Raw genomic sequence first — 14,318 nt, forward strand, 5'->3', positions numbered from 1 at the left:
GCCCTCCCAGGACTCCAGGCTGCCCGCCCTCGACACAGCCCCCGGGTCAGATGAGCAGCCCCAGGGTCCCAAGTGGTGGGAGCTTTTCAAATGAATCGAGTACTAATTCCACATGGATCACGACACCCTTGAAAGGCTCCCGGCATGTCACTGTCCGTCGATGGCCCTGTGTGGAGCTGTGTTCCGAGCCTTCCAACAGCTTCACCAGGCAGAGGCGGGGCTGACGGAGCTGCTGCTGCAGCTGGTGGAAGCTGTCAGTGAGCAGGACTAGACGGGCACGATGGAGGCAGAGCCAGGAGGGCCTCCTCACATAGGCCTGGCTGCACGCTGCCTCGGTGATGTCGGTGAAGCACCTAAGAACCCGAGCTGTCCATTCCGATTTTAAAAAGGAGAAACGGAGCAGACGGCAGGCACGAGGGCAATCGAGGAAAGCCTCATTTCTAGAGAAGGCACGTCCGGGCCCCAGCAGGGCTGTGCTGATGTTAGGAACAGGGCCTGGCCACGTGCACACACTGAAAGGATCACTCCTGCTTGCCAGGCCAGGAGGCCACCAGCACCAAGTCACTGCCTTTCCCTGGCCCGGGCTCTGCATCCTCCCCTCTTCCCCCTGACCCACCGACCAGAAAGCAAAAACTGGAAATAGTGAGAGAGAACAAGTCTTCAGTCCCTGGGAAATGCCTGCCAGGACTGGGGCGAAGGCCTGATTCATCTCCTGATTCGCACTGCCCTGGTCTCTCCGCTGGCAGGATCCCCTCATCTCTTACTTTCCTGGTGCCACCAAATCCAGGGTGTAGGTTGATTTTTCTTGTTAGGGTTGGGATAACCGTCTCCTAAAGGCCCACCACCGTGCTAAAGGCTTTGTCCCCAGCTGAGATGGCTTGGATATGGGGTATCTTCCAAAAGATCATATGTGAGACAACCCAAGAACATTCAGAGGTGAAGTGACTGGATTATGAGAGTTGTGACTTAAAAGTGGATTAATCCACTGATGTGGATTGCCCAGGCAGGAGAGATGGCTGGAGGAGGTAGTCACTGGGGTGTGCCTTTGGGGTCCGTATATTGTCCCTGGTGAGCAGAGCTCTCTCTACTTTCCGGCTGTCATGTCCTGGGCTGCTTTCCTCTGCCACCTCCTCCTGCCATGCTGTCCTGCCGCACCTTGGGCGCAGAGATACGAGGTTGGCCAACCAAGGACTGAACCTCTGAGACCATGGGCCCAGATAAACTTTTCCTCTAATAACTGCTCTTGTCAGGTGTTTTGGTCTCAGCAACACAAACGCTGACCAAAACACCAGGCTCTGGGGAAGTGCAGGGAAGTTTGGGCTTAGTAAAAGGGAGTTAGGCCACTGGGGGTGTGCCCTTGAAGAGGAGCCGGAGCGGCTGGCCTCTCCCATCTCCCTCTGCTCTCTGGCTGCCTGAGGTGAGCACCCTCCGGCACCCCCCGCCCCATGACATGCTGCTTCATAAAAGACCCCAAAGCAACAGACCAACTGACCATGGATTGAAACCCTTGAAACCATCAGCCCAAATAAAACTTTACTGCTTCTAAGTGTTCATCTCAGGTATTTGTCACAGGGACAGAAATCTGACATGCTCTAATAAAGTGAGAATCTACCTCTGCTTCCCTGGTGGGATGACCTCTGCCCCTGGTGTGCAGGGTGAGAGCTGAAGCTCCTGTAGTCCACATGGAGGGCTGACTCCAGGCTCTGCCCACGTGATCTAGGCACCCCATTTCCTTATCAGTCAGGTGGGAATAACTGCATCTACCTATTACTCCGAGTTGTAAGGGTTCTAATGGTCAACAGAGAAAGAGCATTAGAATGGGTCCTTGTTCCTAGTGAACAATCTCGAGTGGCACCTATTACTGAACCTTCAGCCCAGATTTGCCTCTCTGGGCATTTCTTCTTACCATGGTCTCTCTGCCCACCCAGCCCTCAGGCCTCAGGGTGGGTTAGGACTCCACTAACATTTCTAGCCTCCTGATCTACTTATCTCCCTGTCCTATTCCCAGGATGTTGGAATTGTCTATGTACAGTCTAGACTTCTCTGACAGAGAATTCGAGGGCTGAGTCTGTGCCTTTCATCTGTGTCTAGCAGAGGACCTGGCAGAGATTTGGTGGTCAATCGATAACTAATGCTTGCTGAATGACTACGTGAAATGTCTTCTTGAAGTTAACAGGACATACCACATTCCAAACTCTACCCTCCACACACCCCCATCTCTTCTCTCCCACTTCCCACCCACCTGCCATTAGCATTCAACATTCAAATATGCAGACCTTGGTCTGCCACACCAAGGCCATCTCTGTTCATCCATAATAGACCTGTCCTCTGTGGTGTGTCCCACAACAGTCCTAGTGGTGACATCACTAGCCTATTATCACTGCTGATATGTAGGAGTGACCAAAGACCATCTCAGGACTCTAGGAAAGACTGTTCCATGTTTCCAAAACAGCGGATGTTTCTTTTCCCTAGGATGTTCAAAGTGGACCTGTTTACAACGGCTACATCTCCCTCTGAGCAAAAACAGTCACTAGGGTCTGAGCGTGTGGAGGACAGGACTGTACTGGCCATGGAACAAACACCAGGGGAGCCCAAGGGCAGCCAATCAGCAGACCCCAGGTGTAACTGGAAGGATGGAAGGAGCTGTTGAGTACTGGGGTCCTCAGCCTGGAGGGGCCCTGGGGCTACTTAACACAGACTTCTCTGGCTACTCTCCAGCTCTGCTTTCAATTTTTCATCAGATCACGCAGAAGACTTTCATGAGTCTTTTGATTTCCACTTAGCCAACTCACAAGCAATTACTGAGGGGCCAACCTGAGTTTAGCGACAGCATGCCCCAATTATTCCCAGGTGGCAGAAGGAATGTGCTGTGTGAATTTGGCTCATCATGAGACCATTTGTGAGCATATGCATTTTTCAGTGAGACCTTCAGGTGAGCAGGTAGGAGAGAGGTCAGCACCTGGCAGATACAGCTCATACGCTGGCTGAGACGCCAGCTCATAAGGATGAAAGACTTTGTTTTTCCAAAATAGAGTGGCACTCTGACTTCTTGTCCTAAAATGTGTAGGTACAAAATCTGAGTCAAAGGAACCTAGATAAAACAAGAAAGACAATTAAAAAAAAATGTCCGGGCATGTTCTTCATTTGTGATTTTACAATTCTAACCATAAAGCTGCCTCTAAGAGCGCACAACATAAAATAAGATTTGAATGCTGGAAACTAACAAATATGTAACTCCGGCGTCTCATGTTTTTCAGAAACACGGACTTCCCAATGTCTTTCATCTTCTCTTTCAAATTCTGGGTAGAGTTTAAGAGGCCCTGGTCAGGAATATTTATGCAGAAATAAAGAGCAAGGGAATTCTCTCTGGCACGCGAGAGCAATCCAAATACTAAGTATTTACGATGCAGAGGTGTTTAAAACAAAGCAAAACCAGAAGCAAGTTACTGCCTGCTTCAAAGCGTAATACTTAAATTCCTCCTCTGCATTATTAATATTGGTCCTCGGAAATGAGGAAGAACTGTGGTGTTATTCCACCCCAGGGGCCTCTAAACCAGTGCTCTTTCTTAATAAATTGCAGGCTGCTCTGCTCTGGCTTTGGCTACAAGCTTATGTGACACATGGACAGTGTTGTTATGAGCCTGCTGGAATAGACCAGGGACCCAAGACCACAAGCCCATATTTGTTGTCTTGGATTTTTTTTTTTTAACTTAAAAAAAAAATCCCACTGAGCCTCACTCCCAAGGACTTCTGAGCTGAGGTCTGGGTTTTTAAGCCTTCCTACAGTGGCATCGCTTATCTAAGACAGCTCTGCAATACCAGTCACTCTTCAAGGACACAGGACGACTGAGGGACCTGCTTCAAATGAAGCCAGGAAACCACTATTATTTCTTTGTAACGAGGGAGCAACGCCCTCTGAATGTCACTTCCAGACAAGTTATGATCCAAGACCAACTGCAGTGAGAATGCATAGATGTGCTTGTTTCACTTCTGGACTTGGGGCTGAGCCACACTGGCCTCCTGTACCTAGTGCAGAGCCACACATTCAGGAGGGGCAAAACACACGTCTGTTAAATGAATAAAATCACCTAAAGGGCCAAGCTGCTTGCTTACTGGTGCGGCAATAGAATTAGCCTGACCAGAGAGAGAAGTCTGGGGAGCAAAGGGATCCAGAATTGCTGAGGGAGAGGAGGACACCAGTAACAGAAAAGAACAGATCTCTGGCAAGAAGGGACGAGAGAGACTGAGAAAGATGGGGAAATGAATGCAGCCCAGAGCAAATGGAGAATTCTGTGGCGATCCAGTCCCAGCCTACGCAGCGTAGAGCCTAGACTCTGTGGGAGGAGAGGTACTTCAGCCCTACCCTACTTTCTGCAACCAAGAGATATACAAGCACCGATATTTTACTTGAAGACTGATAGGGAGGGAGGATGCTTAATGATGTGCGTCAGCTTGGCTAGGCCACCATGCTGCTGGTTTGGAACAGCAGTGTACATATCACTGTGAAGGTACTTTCCAGATGTGATTAACTTTTCAATCAGTATAGTTTGAGGAAAGCAGATCACTCTCCACATAGTAGATGGGCCTTATACAATCCGTTGAAGGCTTTAAGAACAAAAGTGGAGACCAAAGAAGTCCTGAGGAATGACTTCTGCCTCGAGAATACAACACTGAAACCCTGTCTCAGCGTCCCACCAGTTGGCATGCCCTGTAGACCTCAAATTGTCCAGCCCCTACAATCACTGAGCCAAGCCCTTAAAATAAATCTATCAGTGTCTCGCTATATCCTTCTGTTGTTCTTAAGCACCCCAATACAGGAGCTACCAAGTACCTGTGCTCCAGGGCTCCTGACATGGGTTCAAACACAGACTGGCAGGGAAGATAGAAGTCCAGGTATAGGCAGGCTATTGACCATTCTGGACAAGGCCCCTACTGTGTGCACCGGTCATGACAGGAAGGCTGGGCTTGTGCCTACCGTGCTCATGTTTACTGTGCAAACAGAAGAGGTCAGTTTCCTGTGGGAACATGTACTCAACAGCTGTAGGTGTTCTGCAGAGCCCATGGACTTGGATTTGGTTCCTGAAGTAATCAAAATTGTCATCAAGTCTCCTCTCAGCAGGGGACACACCTGACTGGGTGATCTCCTGCTTTTTAAGAACCAGAGTGGAGACCTTTTGTTCCTCCCCCTACTCCAGCCACCCAATGGCCTGCCCTGGTCTTTGCAGGAACTGTGGTTTCTGTGGGAACAATTTTTGAGATACCGGCAGTGAGAAGCGACACAGGGCACCCGGAGGGTTGCCTTCCATCCCCACCGGCACTAGCTATAGGAGGAACATCCTTCCAGCCCCCCTAGAATCCCTAGGGTCCTGCTCCAGAAGAGCTCTGCTGGACCAGTCTCTTTTGGTCCCAACCAGGGAAAACCCTTTGTAGGCTCTTCCGCTAAAGTTGGAAACATCAGTGCACACCCCCAGCCTTTCCCACCAGTAACAGCCCGGAGGTGCGCACAGAAAGAACCAGGCCCCCATTCCCCACCGGCTCGAGATGGGGTGACGGGCCTCCCCAGGGTGAGACCCACCTATTTCCTCCCCCAACGAGGAGTTGAGGATGGCGCCCGCGGACATGACCACGGCACAGCTGTGCAGGCCGCGGGGGTGCAGCTGGCCCAGGGGCACCGCGGGCACCAGCTGCCGCCAGCCCAAGGCCGAGAAGGGCGCCTCGGTGCCGTCCAGGGTCCGCACGCGCACGCGGCGCAGCGCGCACAGCAGCTCGGCCCTGCTCCGCCGCGCCTCCCGCCGCCCGCGGAAGCGCACGCCGTGCTTGTTGGCGGCCAGGTAATCCCGCATGGCCTTCTGCAGGCGCGGGTTCAGCATTTTGGAGGAGACAGTCCCCTTCCAAAGGCGGTACAGGAAAGCCCTGGACATGGAGGCGTACAGCCTGTCGCCAGCCTCGCGCTCCTCCCACGCGGGGCCTTTCCCCTGCCGCCGGTGCCTCTTCTTCGGAAGTCTCCTCTGGACGGTCTCCTGCTGCGACGACTCCCCGGGGGAGGGGAATCCCCATGTCCCCTGCGTGTGGCTGGGCCACCCTGGCTGACCCGCAGCAAAAAAGTAGTCGTCGTCCTCCGGGTAGAAAGCACTTTGGGACTTCCTCCCCACCTGCGATGGAAAGAACTCTTCATTTTCAAACCCGTCTTGGGCCTGAGCCCATTTCTGCGGGTCCACTGGACCTGTGTGAAAGGAGGCAGCAGGGTCTCCACCTGGCAGCACCTTGTCTGCATCCAAACTCCTGGGCGAGGAGGGCTCGTGCATGGCGCCCATGATGACCCGCTGCTTGCCCTGGATGGGCAGCAGCCCTCGGGTCTCGAGGAAGGGGAAGGTGCTGGGCACTGGCTCAGCAGGGTTGCTGTCAGTGAAGTAGATGAAAATCACCAAAAAGAGTAGCCCCCACGCAAATATTCCAAAGAGCATTCGTTGTCGCCATTGCTTCAAGTGTGGTTTCATGGCAGGTCTCTGGGGTCAGCACCTCGGTGTTCAGAAGCACTGGGACGTGGGAAGAGCCTGAAACACAGCCGGGAGCCACAGTTAGTCAGTGTGGGGCTGGTGACAAACTAACCTGGGCATTGTTGTTGGCAGGGAGGGGGACTGACAGGGGCATCAGAAATCAGAACCCTTTGGGAGCTTCACTAAATCCAGGGGTTCTGTCTATCCCTGACTTGCCTCACCACCTCAGTCCAGAACCGTGCGCCATCCCAGGCGTCTCAGGGATGCATTTGCCTCAACACAGTCGGATACTCCAGCAAAACGCCCCTGCATCTGAGTTGATAGGATCCCAATTTTGTGGAGCCATGCAGAAGAGTGAAGTATCGTTGGCCTGTTCTTATCTGCCTATCAGTCTGCTAAAGGCTCACGCACATATATTGTACACCAGGTATGCTGAGCACTTCTAAGGGGTGACAACTGTATTTGATTCCTCACAGTCTCCTGGTCCTGGAAGGCTGCCTGGAACGTACCATGTATGGCACTAAATAGGGAAATGCCTCAGTGACCCTGGGGTCTCTGGATGAATGTCACGCCAGAGTATGTTGATTTCAACAGATAACATCCTCCTACTTCTACAGCAAGTCAGAATCACCAATGCCAAGCAGTGAGCAGTGAAGAAATACCAGCAGTTAGCTTGATTTGTGCTGGCCTCTCTACTTAGCATGTGTCCTGGATGATCTCATTTGGTCTTTTTAGTACCTAGTAAGTTAGGAAATATTGCTATATCCATGTACTAAATGACGAAGCTAAGGCCCAGCAAGGCTAAGCAACTCTCAAAACCACAGAGATAGCCCGCAGCAGATATTACATACCCATCTGGTTGATGTAAGGTTCACACTTTTAACACTAAATTCTGACTCCATCTGCTCATACCAACTGAAGTTATATTTTCTAAATTAGGCTCCTCAAACTATCTGTGGTAAAGGATCATTTTTCCCCCAAATTGTCACTGTCTGGTATATTTATATTTCTTTCCATGCCTGAATGTCATGGCAAAGTCTAATATCTGTCCAAGTTTCTAAGTGCTTACTCACCAGTTCTGTATGCATCACTTTGGCAACTGGTAATGAGCAGTTTGCTAATGTGCAGTCTGGGGCAACTTCTACATTACCTGCCTAACTCAGGAGACAGTGATTCAAGCTGTAATGCACAGTGGGAAGATCTAGAACTTGTTTCCAGTATTTCAAGATATCTAATAGAATTGGAAAAATTACCTTTAATAACAATTGCTCTGCTCACATTGCAGTTGTGTGCATTGCAATAAACTGACACTAGCATTCTGAAGTCCCCAAAGTTCAGTCATACACAAGACTGTCCTCACTTTGGATGCCACCTGTGTTACCCACACTTCTTGTGTTTCAGCTACCAATCTGGAGTTACCCATCAAATCTGGTACTCTATTTGAAAGACTAACTGAAGTCAGACAAGTGCTGTACTCATGGTTATAGTTTATCATACAGATGCATATAGGGTGATATCTGGAGGGAATTCAAAGTTTCCAAACCCTCTCCTGTGGAATCCGCGTGTTTCCTTCCTGGCACATTGAAATGTTCACCAACCGGAAAGCTCCACTAAGCCTTGGTTCCAGAGCTTTTAATTGAGGTTTTATTACATGAGCATAACGGATTGAACTGTTGGCCATGTGACTGAACTCAATCTCCATCAACCCTCTTCTTCTTGAGATTCCCAAATTCCCAACTTTGTAATGATGTTTCAGGTGATCCGTCCCCATGGGGATGCTGTGTGAATCACCTCCTATTGCTTAGGAAAATTCAAGTTTCAGAAGCTCCAGGACAGGAACCCAGGGAAAGAGCCAAATTCTTTGCCACCAATTCTGCAGTCCTTCCTTTAAATGGCTGTCTTTCTGCTTCTGGTTGGGAATTATCATTTCCTAATTTCCCTGCACCGAGGAACAGTGCTCAGTGGGCAATTTCAGAGTGGGAAACAGAAGTTCCTTATTTCAGCATCAGCTTGAGAGAATATTTTTAAAATACACAAAGGCGAGGTGTGTGCTGAGTGGAGGGGTGTGCAGGAAGGAAAAGGAAGCCTTCAGCTATTGGGAAAGAGACACTTCTGGCTGCAGGGCCAGGGCCTCCCTCCCGCAAAGATGAATTAATGTCGCCCTTAGGGGTGTCAGGAAGCTGCGCTGAACCCGCTAAATTTCACAAAAAGTTTCAGATGATCAGATACTGAGTTCATTATGCAAAAACACCTAGCTCCGAGCTGCAGACATGGGAAGCCTTGCGTGTCAAGGGGGATGATGGCAGACATGATGGTGAGGGAGAACGGGAGGATCTGGGACATACAAAAAGGGAAGGACAGGACTCCATGACAGTTCGTTCTCTCTGCCTGGAAGTGGGAAGAGGTGGGATCCAAGCAGCCCTCGGAGCCCCACAACGGCATGAGGATCCCACTGCAAAAGGCTGCTGCTCCCCCAGGTGAGACACACGTGGCTCCCACAGTAATTACAGAAAGGAGTGGGGTTGCTGCTCTCATTCGTGATTAGACTTCAACTTTTAATAATCTAAAAGCCTTTGCTGCAACTTCTGTAGCTTCAAACCTTCTGTTGCTAATTAAGAGAACATTTTCCAAAATGATTAAATCTCAAGTACTCTGCTAGCAAAATGCTACAGAAATCACTCTAAGTGTCGTGGGTCTCCGCCATCAGCATTATTGGTAACAAATCCAGGGTAGAGAGGTAGGAGACGTCATCACTGTGAAAACCCTGCATCGTGCTTTTCCTTGAAAGAAAAACACAGCCTAATAGAAAGAAAGGGAGGTTTGGCTAAGCAATAGAAAGCATATTTTCCCCCAATACAGTGCATCTGAAATATCGTAATGACATAGCTCAAACAAAGTCGTCTGTTAGACTCACTGCTATGTGCCATCATTAGCTGGTGTGAAATAAATGGCATCGGGGACGTGTTAGAGGCCCATCAGGCAAATCATCTGTCCCCAGACGCCGATGGAAAAGTGCTCCCTAATCAGACCTTCACGTGTGCTTTGTGGTTTAAGTGACTAAGGCTGCGGACTTGTTGCCAGTTTTCCCCTGGGAAGAGCTTTGGCAAGATTATACACAAACCAGATGCGGTGTGGCTTTCTCTTCCTTCCCACAGCAATTCCGACGTGATTACCTGGCAGTGGGAAGGTTTGGATTCCCAGTGGATGTTCTCAGCCGGTTGGCACCACTTTTTCCCATTCCCACTCTTTCTCCTACTTCTGTTCTCTTTCTCGCCAACCCTCTAGGAAACTTCTATTTTTGCAGGCCAAATCAAAAGTGCCCCCACTGCTGCAAATTATTTTAACTGTTCTGCTTGCCCAGGAAGGTTGGTGGGTGCCCGTATCTTCCATACTAATTCCCAAACAAAGGAGTGAGTCGCAGTCCCTCATGGATACTCAAGACTAGTACAAAAGAGTGTTTAAATGCTCCTTCCAATTGTTCTGAAAGAAATCACATTTTCCAAAAGGCACAATTTATCACAAGTTGTCAGATGAAATTATGAAATGTAAACACTGCCGCAGACAAACATTACAATGCAGCTTAGGTTAATGCTGCTAACTTCTTATTTTGTTCAAGGGCAGAGAGAGGTTAATTCTAGGCCTTTCTGCTTTAATGATGTCCCTCTCAAGCCCTGCGGTTGACAAGTTTTATCGCCAGTTTTCTTGAATGGATTCTTTTTTTTTTTTTAAGCACACTTTGATGTGTCTGCTATAAACGCCAGCTTGCCAGGTTTTTCTGTGGGTCTGAGAAACATCAATGTGTGTGTATGTGTGTGTGTGTGTGTGTGTGTGAGAGAGAGAGAGAGAGAGAGAGAGAGAGAGAGAGAGAGAGAGAGAGAGATGTCTGCACTAATCTCAAAGCTAAGTTTTTATTTTAATGTTGAAATAATAAAGATTTAGTGTGTGAGCTATAGTGAGACATTCTTGTAGCTTAATAGCCTTCGGGAGTCATTTTCTTTCAAGAATCATTTTTCTAAAATTAGCTCTTGTCACATATCTGAGAAAACGCTCAGTCTGTGTGAGAGGAAGATCCTCCCCCACTGGAATTCTATCTCATCACCACCTCGCCGTCCCCTTTTACAATGGACTCTTCCCTTTTTCCATTTTTCATAATAGAAGGACATTTTCATGCTGCTAAAGGCAGAACGCTAAGTCCAGTCCACTCCCTCATTCATTCTGCTCAGCCCCGTTCCATTCTTAAGCTAATGTCCAGCAGAGGAGAAAGAAAAGGCCAGCCGGGTCAGTGGGGCACTGTGGTGGTGGGACCCCAGGCTCCTTCTCTAGGGAGCAGGATTTGTCAGGCCTTTGTCCCAGGAAAGGCAGTCCCATGGCAACTGGGGCCTCCTCTTTGTCACCCAGGGCTGTGTGACTCCAAATGGATGTGGCTTCCATGATCTGTGGGCTAGGAAGAGTTCTACTAGGACTGACAGACTCCAAGGACCTTGCTAGGCAAAGGCGTAGGTTTAGAACACTGGGACCACAGCTTCAGATCCGCGAGCTTGCTACAACAGAGACGCCCTCGGGCTCCCAGAGGCTCCTGGAGCCACCAGAGTAAGTTGGGCTGTAGAAAGGTTCCAATCAGTATTTCTGAAATAAGTGAAATAAATGATTGAAAGTAATGCCATAAACTGGGGAGTGTATGGCCCTGGGATTGCCTACACGTGGGCTCCTGGCTGGGTTGGGAGGGAGGCTGCGTCTAGTCTGCTGCTCTTCTCAGCCTGGCAGGAGGGTTTGGGCATCTCTAGGTACAGTGAGGTCATGGAAAGTGGGATGGCAGGCTTGCTGGATGGCTAGGTTTGTATTCTCAACAGCAGCCGCAGTACTAGTCAGGGGGCTGTGGGGTGAACTAGCAGCAGTGATCAGAGGCTGCCATTTACCAAATGCCCAGTGTGTGCCAGGTTAATACCAAGCACCTCACAAGCATTGTCACGTTTCAGTTCATTTCAGTTTAGTTTACAATAAGCTCTTTAGTAAACATCACCGTTGCCATCTAGCATACAAAAAAAATGAAGCTCCAAAAAATTCATTCTTTCCTAGATTTTTTTGTCCAAAGCTACTTTTTTTTTTTTTCATTGCCATTGCTAGGTACAGCAACCATCAATTTTGTATCTGTGTGTGTGTGTGTGTGTGTGTGTGTATTAATTATACTAGAGATTTAATAAATACTGGGGATTTAACTTTAACTCAGCAGTGCTTTATCACTGAGCCACATCTTTTTTAGTTTTCATTTTGAGACAGGGTCTCACTCAATTGCTTAGGGCCTTGACAAATTGCTGAGGCTGGATGATAAATTGTGATCCTCCTGCCTTAGTCTCCTGAATTGCTGGGATTGTAGGCATGCACCACATTGCGTGGCTCAACTTTACAATTTTAACGAGTTCTTTTCCTTTCTGCCATGAACTACCGTGTCTAACTTCAGGCGAGTTCCCTAAGCTACCCAGACCAGTTCATCCCCTCACATCCACCCTGGACATCCCTGTTCTTATTTGCTGGAGTAACTCATTTTCCCAGGGAGGCTCCGGCTCCAGGCTCCATGTTCTGGCATTCACTGGAGATACCTTACGTCTGGGGACACCCCCCAAGTGGACTTTGCCTCATCACAATGGGTTGCCAATCCACACACATTTCCAGGGAGGCTGCAGGCTTCAAGGCCTGTGGTCACTGCACTGTGCCAGCCAGGAGGGAAGGCAACGTGAGTCACTGCATTGTTATTGAGTTCCAGGACTACTGAATGCATGCAGGAGAAATAAGCAATGCAGAAGTGCTTTGATGAAGAGGAAGTCTAGAGTCGGATATGGATGCATCAGTATGGAAGCGGGATTGGTTATTTCAAACCAGTGCAACACCTGGGCCAAATGTTCCTGGGTTGAGAGTGTACACAGGCATGATGTAGCAGGCTCAGGTTGGATGGACAAGGGTGGGCTGCTCCTACAGGATGATGGCATGGTCTTTCTGGGCTCAAGTAATTTCCACGGTATGGGGGTTTTGCTCAAGAGGCAGGCAGATGGGAAATGGTTCAAAAGGCAAAGACTCACACATGTGAGTCACTCTGGACGGCATTCCGAAGGGGGAAGGGGAGGTGGAAACGATGCCAGACGTCTGTCATTGGTTGTGCAGAGACAACACAAGCTGCCTGCCAGCCAGGGTCTGCTGGCTTCCCGCGACAGCATTCATCTGCTTTGGACGTGGCGTCCTGTTTGTTTTCCGATAATTAGCATTCAAATATTTACACTTCATACCCATGTGATGCCCAGACTCATGGCTGGAGTGACATATTCGCTTTGGCCCTCACATGGAATTGTCAAGAAGACGGAAAGGTGCAGACCTGCCCTTGAGTCTTGAAAGGTCAGCTCGGATTCTTAAAAGACAAGTGGGCTGTGGGGTCAAAGTATTGGTGGCTCTGACAAGGGGGCTTCTGTGCCAGCAGAGGCCGCCATTTAAGAAGCCATGGAGAATCCTAGCCCAGATAGGGCTTCACCATGGGCTGGCCCTGGGTGGGTATGGGATGATGAAGGAATGCTGCTCCACTCCAGCAGGGAGTCAGGGCTGCGGGGCTTTGGTGTTGTAGAGTGATCCAGATGACAATAACCATCAGGAGGAGCAAAGGCAGAGGAGCAAAAGCACTAGGAAGCCTAGTGGTCACACAGGGTGCTGTGTGGATGAGCCCTTGGAGCCTCAGTTTCGTTATCAAATGTTGAGTCATAACAGTGCTTCAATCATCACTGCTTTATGAATTGAAGGAGTCGTGAAAAGTGGGACATGTTTAGCTCCACCTGAAGCGAGAACTCAGTTGATATCATTTTTCAGTCCAGGTTCTGCAATTTTGTAAACGTAGAAAAAGTAGCATCACAAGCATGGACTTCACTGTGTTTGCTTTGGCGCCATGTGCACACACTTGAAGTCCTACCACTAAGCATCTCTCCTTTCAAATGACCCTAAATGGACATGTCCCCGCTTAGATAAACACTAGCGCCTGACTCAAGCTAATAAACACTAAATTAATCTAAGTAAAGACGTCTCTCTGGTATTTCAGTCCTAAAAATTCAACCTGTCCTAGACTGCGTGGCTGATAAGTGTCTTCTAACGGATTTATTGTGCTAATCAGCTTATTATAATTCAAGCCGCTATAATTCAACAAATAAATTTTAAGCCAAAGGTAAGTCTGGACATATATCACCTGATGCTTTAGGGGTGGGGAACTGATTGAGATTGGGGGGAAATTAAGGTTGAAATGTTTGAGCCACAAAGGCATGAACAAAAAGGATACTGTAGATCTGATCACAAAAATTTCTCTCAGAGAAGAAAAGTGGGCTTAGGGACATCTTTCCAGGAGACTTCAAAGACCCCACATGGGGCATCTGTTTCTAATGCTGGAAAAAGTTTCATGTGGAAAGAGATGCATAAAACTAAATAAATTTAAAAAGAAAACAAAAGCTAAGTGTCTTAGCTCCATATCCTCGAGCTAATTTTAGAAATAATCCTGAGGGGAAAATAGAAGCTGAAAAAGCAAACACACAAATTTGGGCCATTTATGTAAACTTTCAGAACATAGTAGAAACTTACCTAGTAGCTACCTCTGAGGAAGGAGTAAAAAGATTTTGATGGGTGGGAGGGAAGCAGGATGCATGCGTCGGTGCAAAAGTATTTCTTTTCTTAAAAAGAAAGAGTCTGGGTTGGTTCCATAGCTTAGCTCTGATGAACTGAGCTGCTGTAAACATTGATGTGGCTGCATCACTATAGTATGCTGATTTTGAGTCTTTTGGGTTTAAACCAACCAGGGGA

The 14,318-nt window shown here is 48.6% G+C and overlaps 1 protein-coding gene across 5 annotated transcripts in view; it reads right to left on the reverse strand.

Annotated features, from left to right (window-relative positions):
• Positions 1-14,318, reverse strand: part of St6gal2 (ST6 beta-galactoside alpha-2,6-sialyltransferase 2) — a 72,025-nt gene that overhangs the window by 26,505 nt on the left and 31,202 nt on the right. For all 5 annotated transcript variants that reach the window (XM_078028906.1, XM_078028902.1, XM_078028904.1 and 2 more), the window contains exon 2: positions 5,576-6,554. In XM_078028906.1, the coding sequence (XP_077885032.1) occupies positions 5,576-6,497 (922 nt within the window). In that variant the 5' untranslated portion in view covers positions 6,498-6,554. The remainder of the gene's footprint in view (positions 1-5,575; positions 6,555-14,318) is intronic.

Source organism: Ictidomys tridecemlineatus, chromosome 12, assembly GCF_052094955.1.
Source record: "Ictidomys tridecemlineatus isolate mIctTri1 chromosome 12, mIctTri1.hap1, whole genome shotgun sequence".
Classification (NCBI taxonomy): domain Eukaryota; kingdom Metazoa; phylum Chordata; class Mammalia; order Rodentia; family Sciuridae; genus Ictidomys; species Ictidomys tridecemlineatus.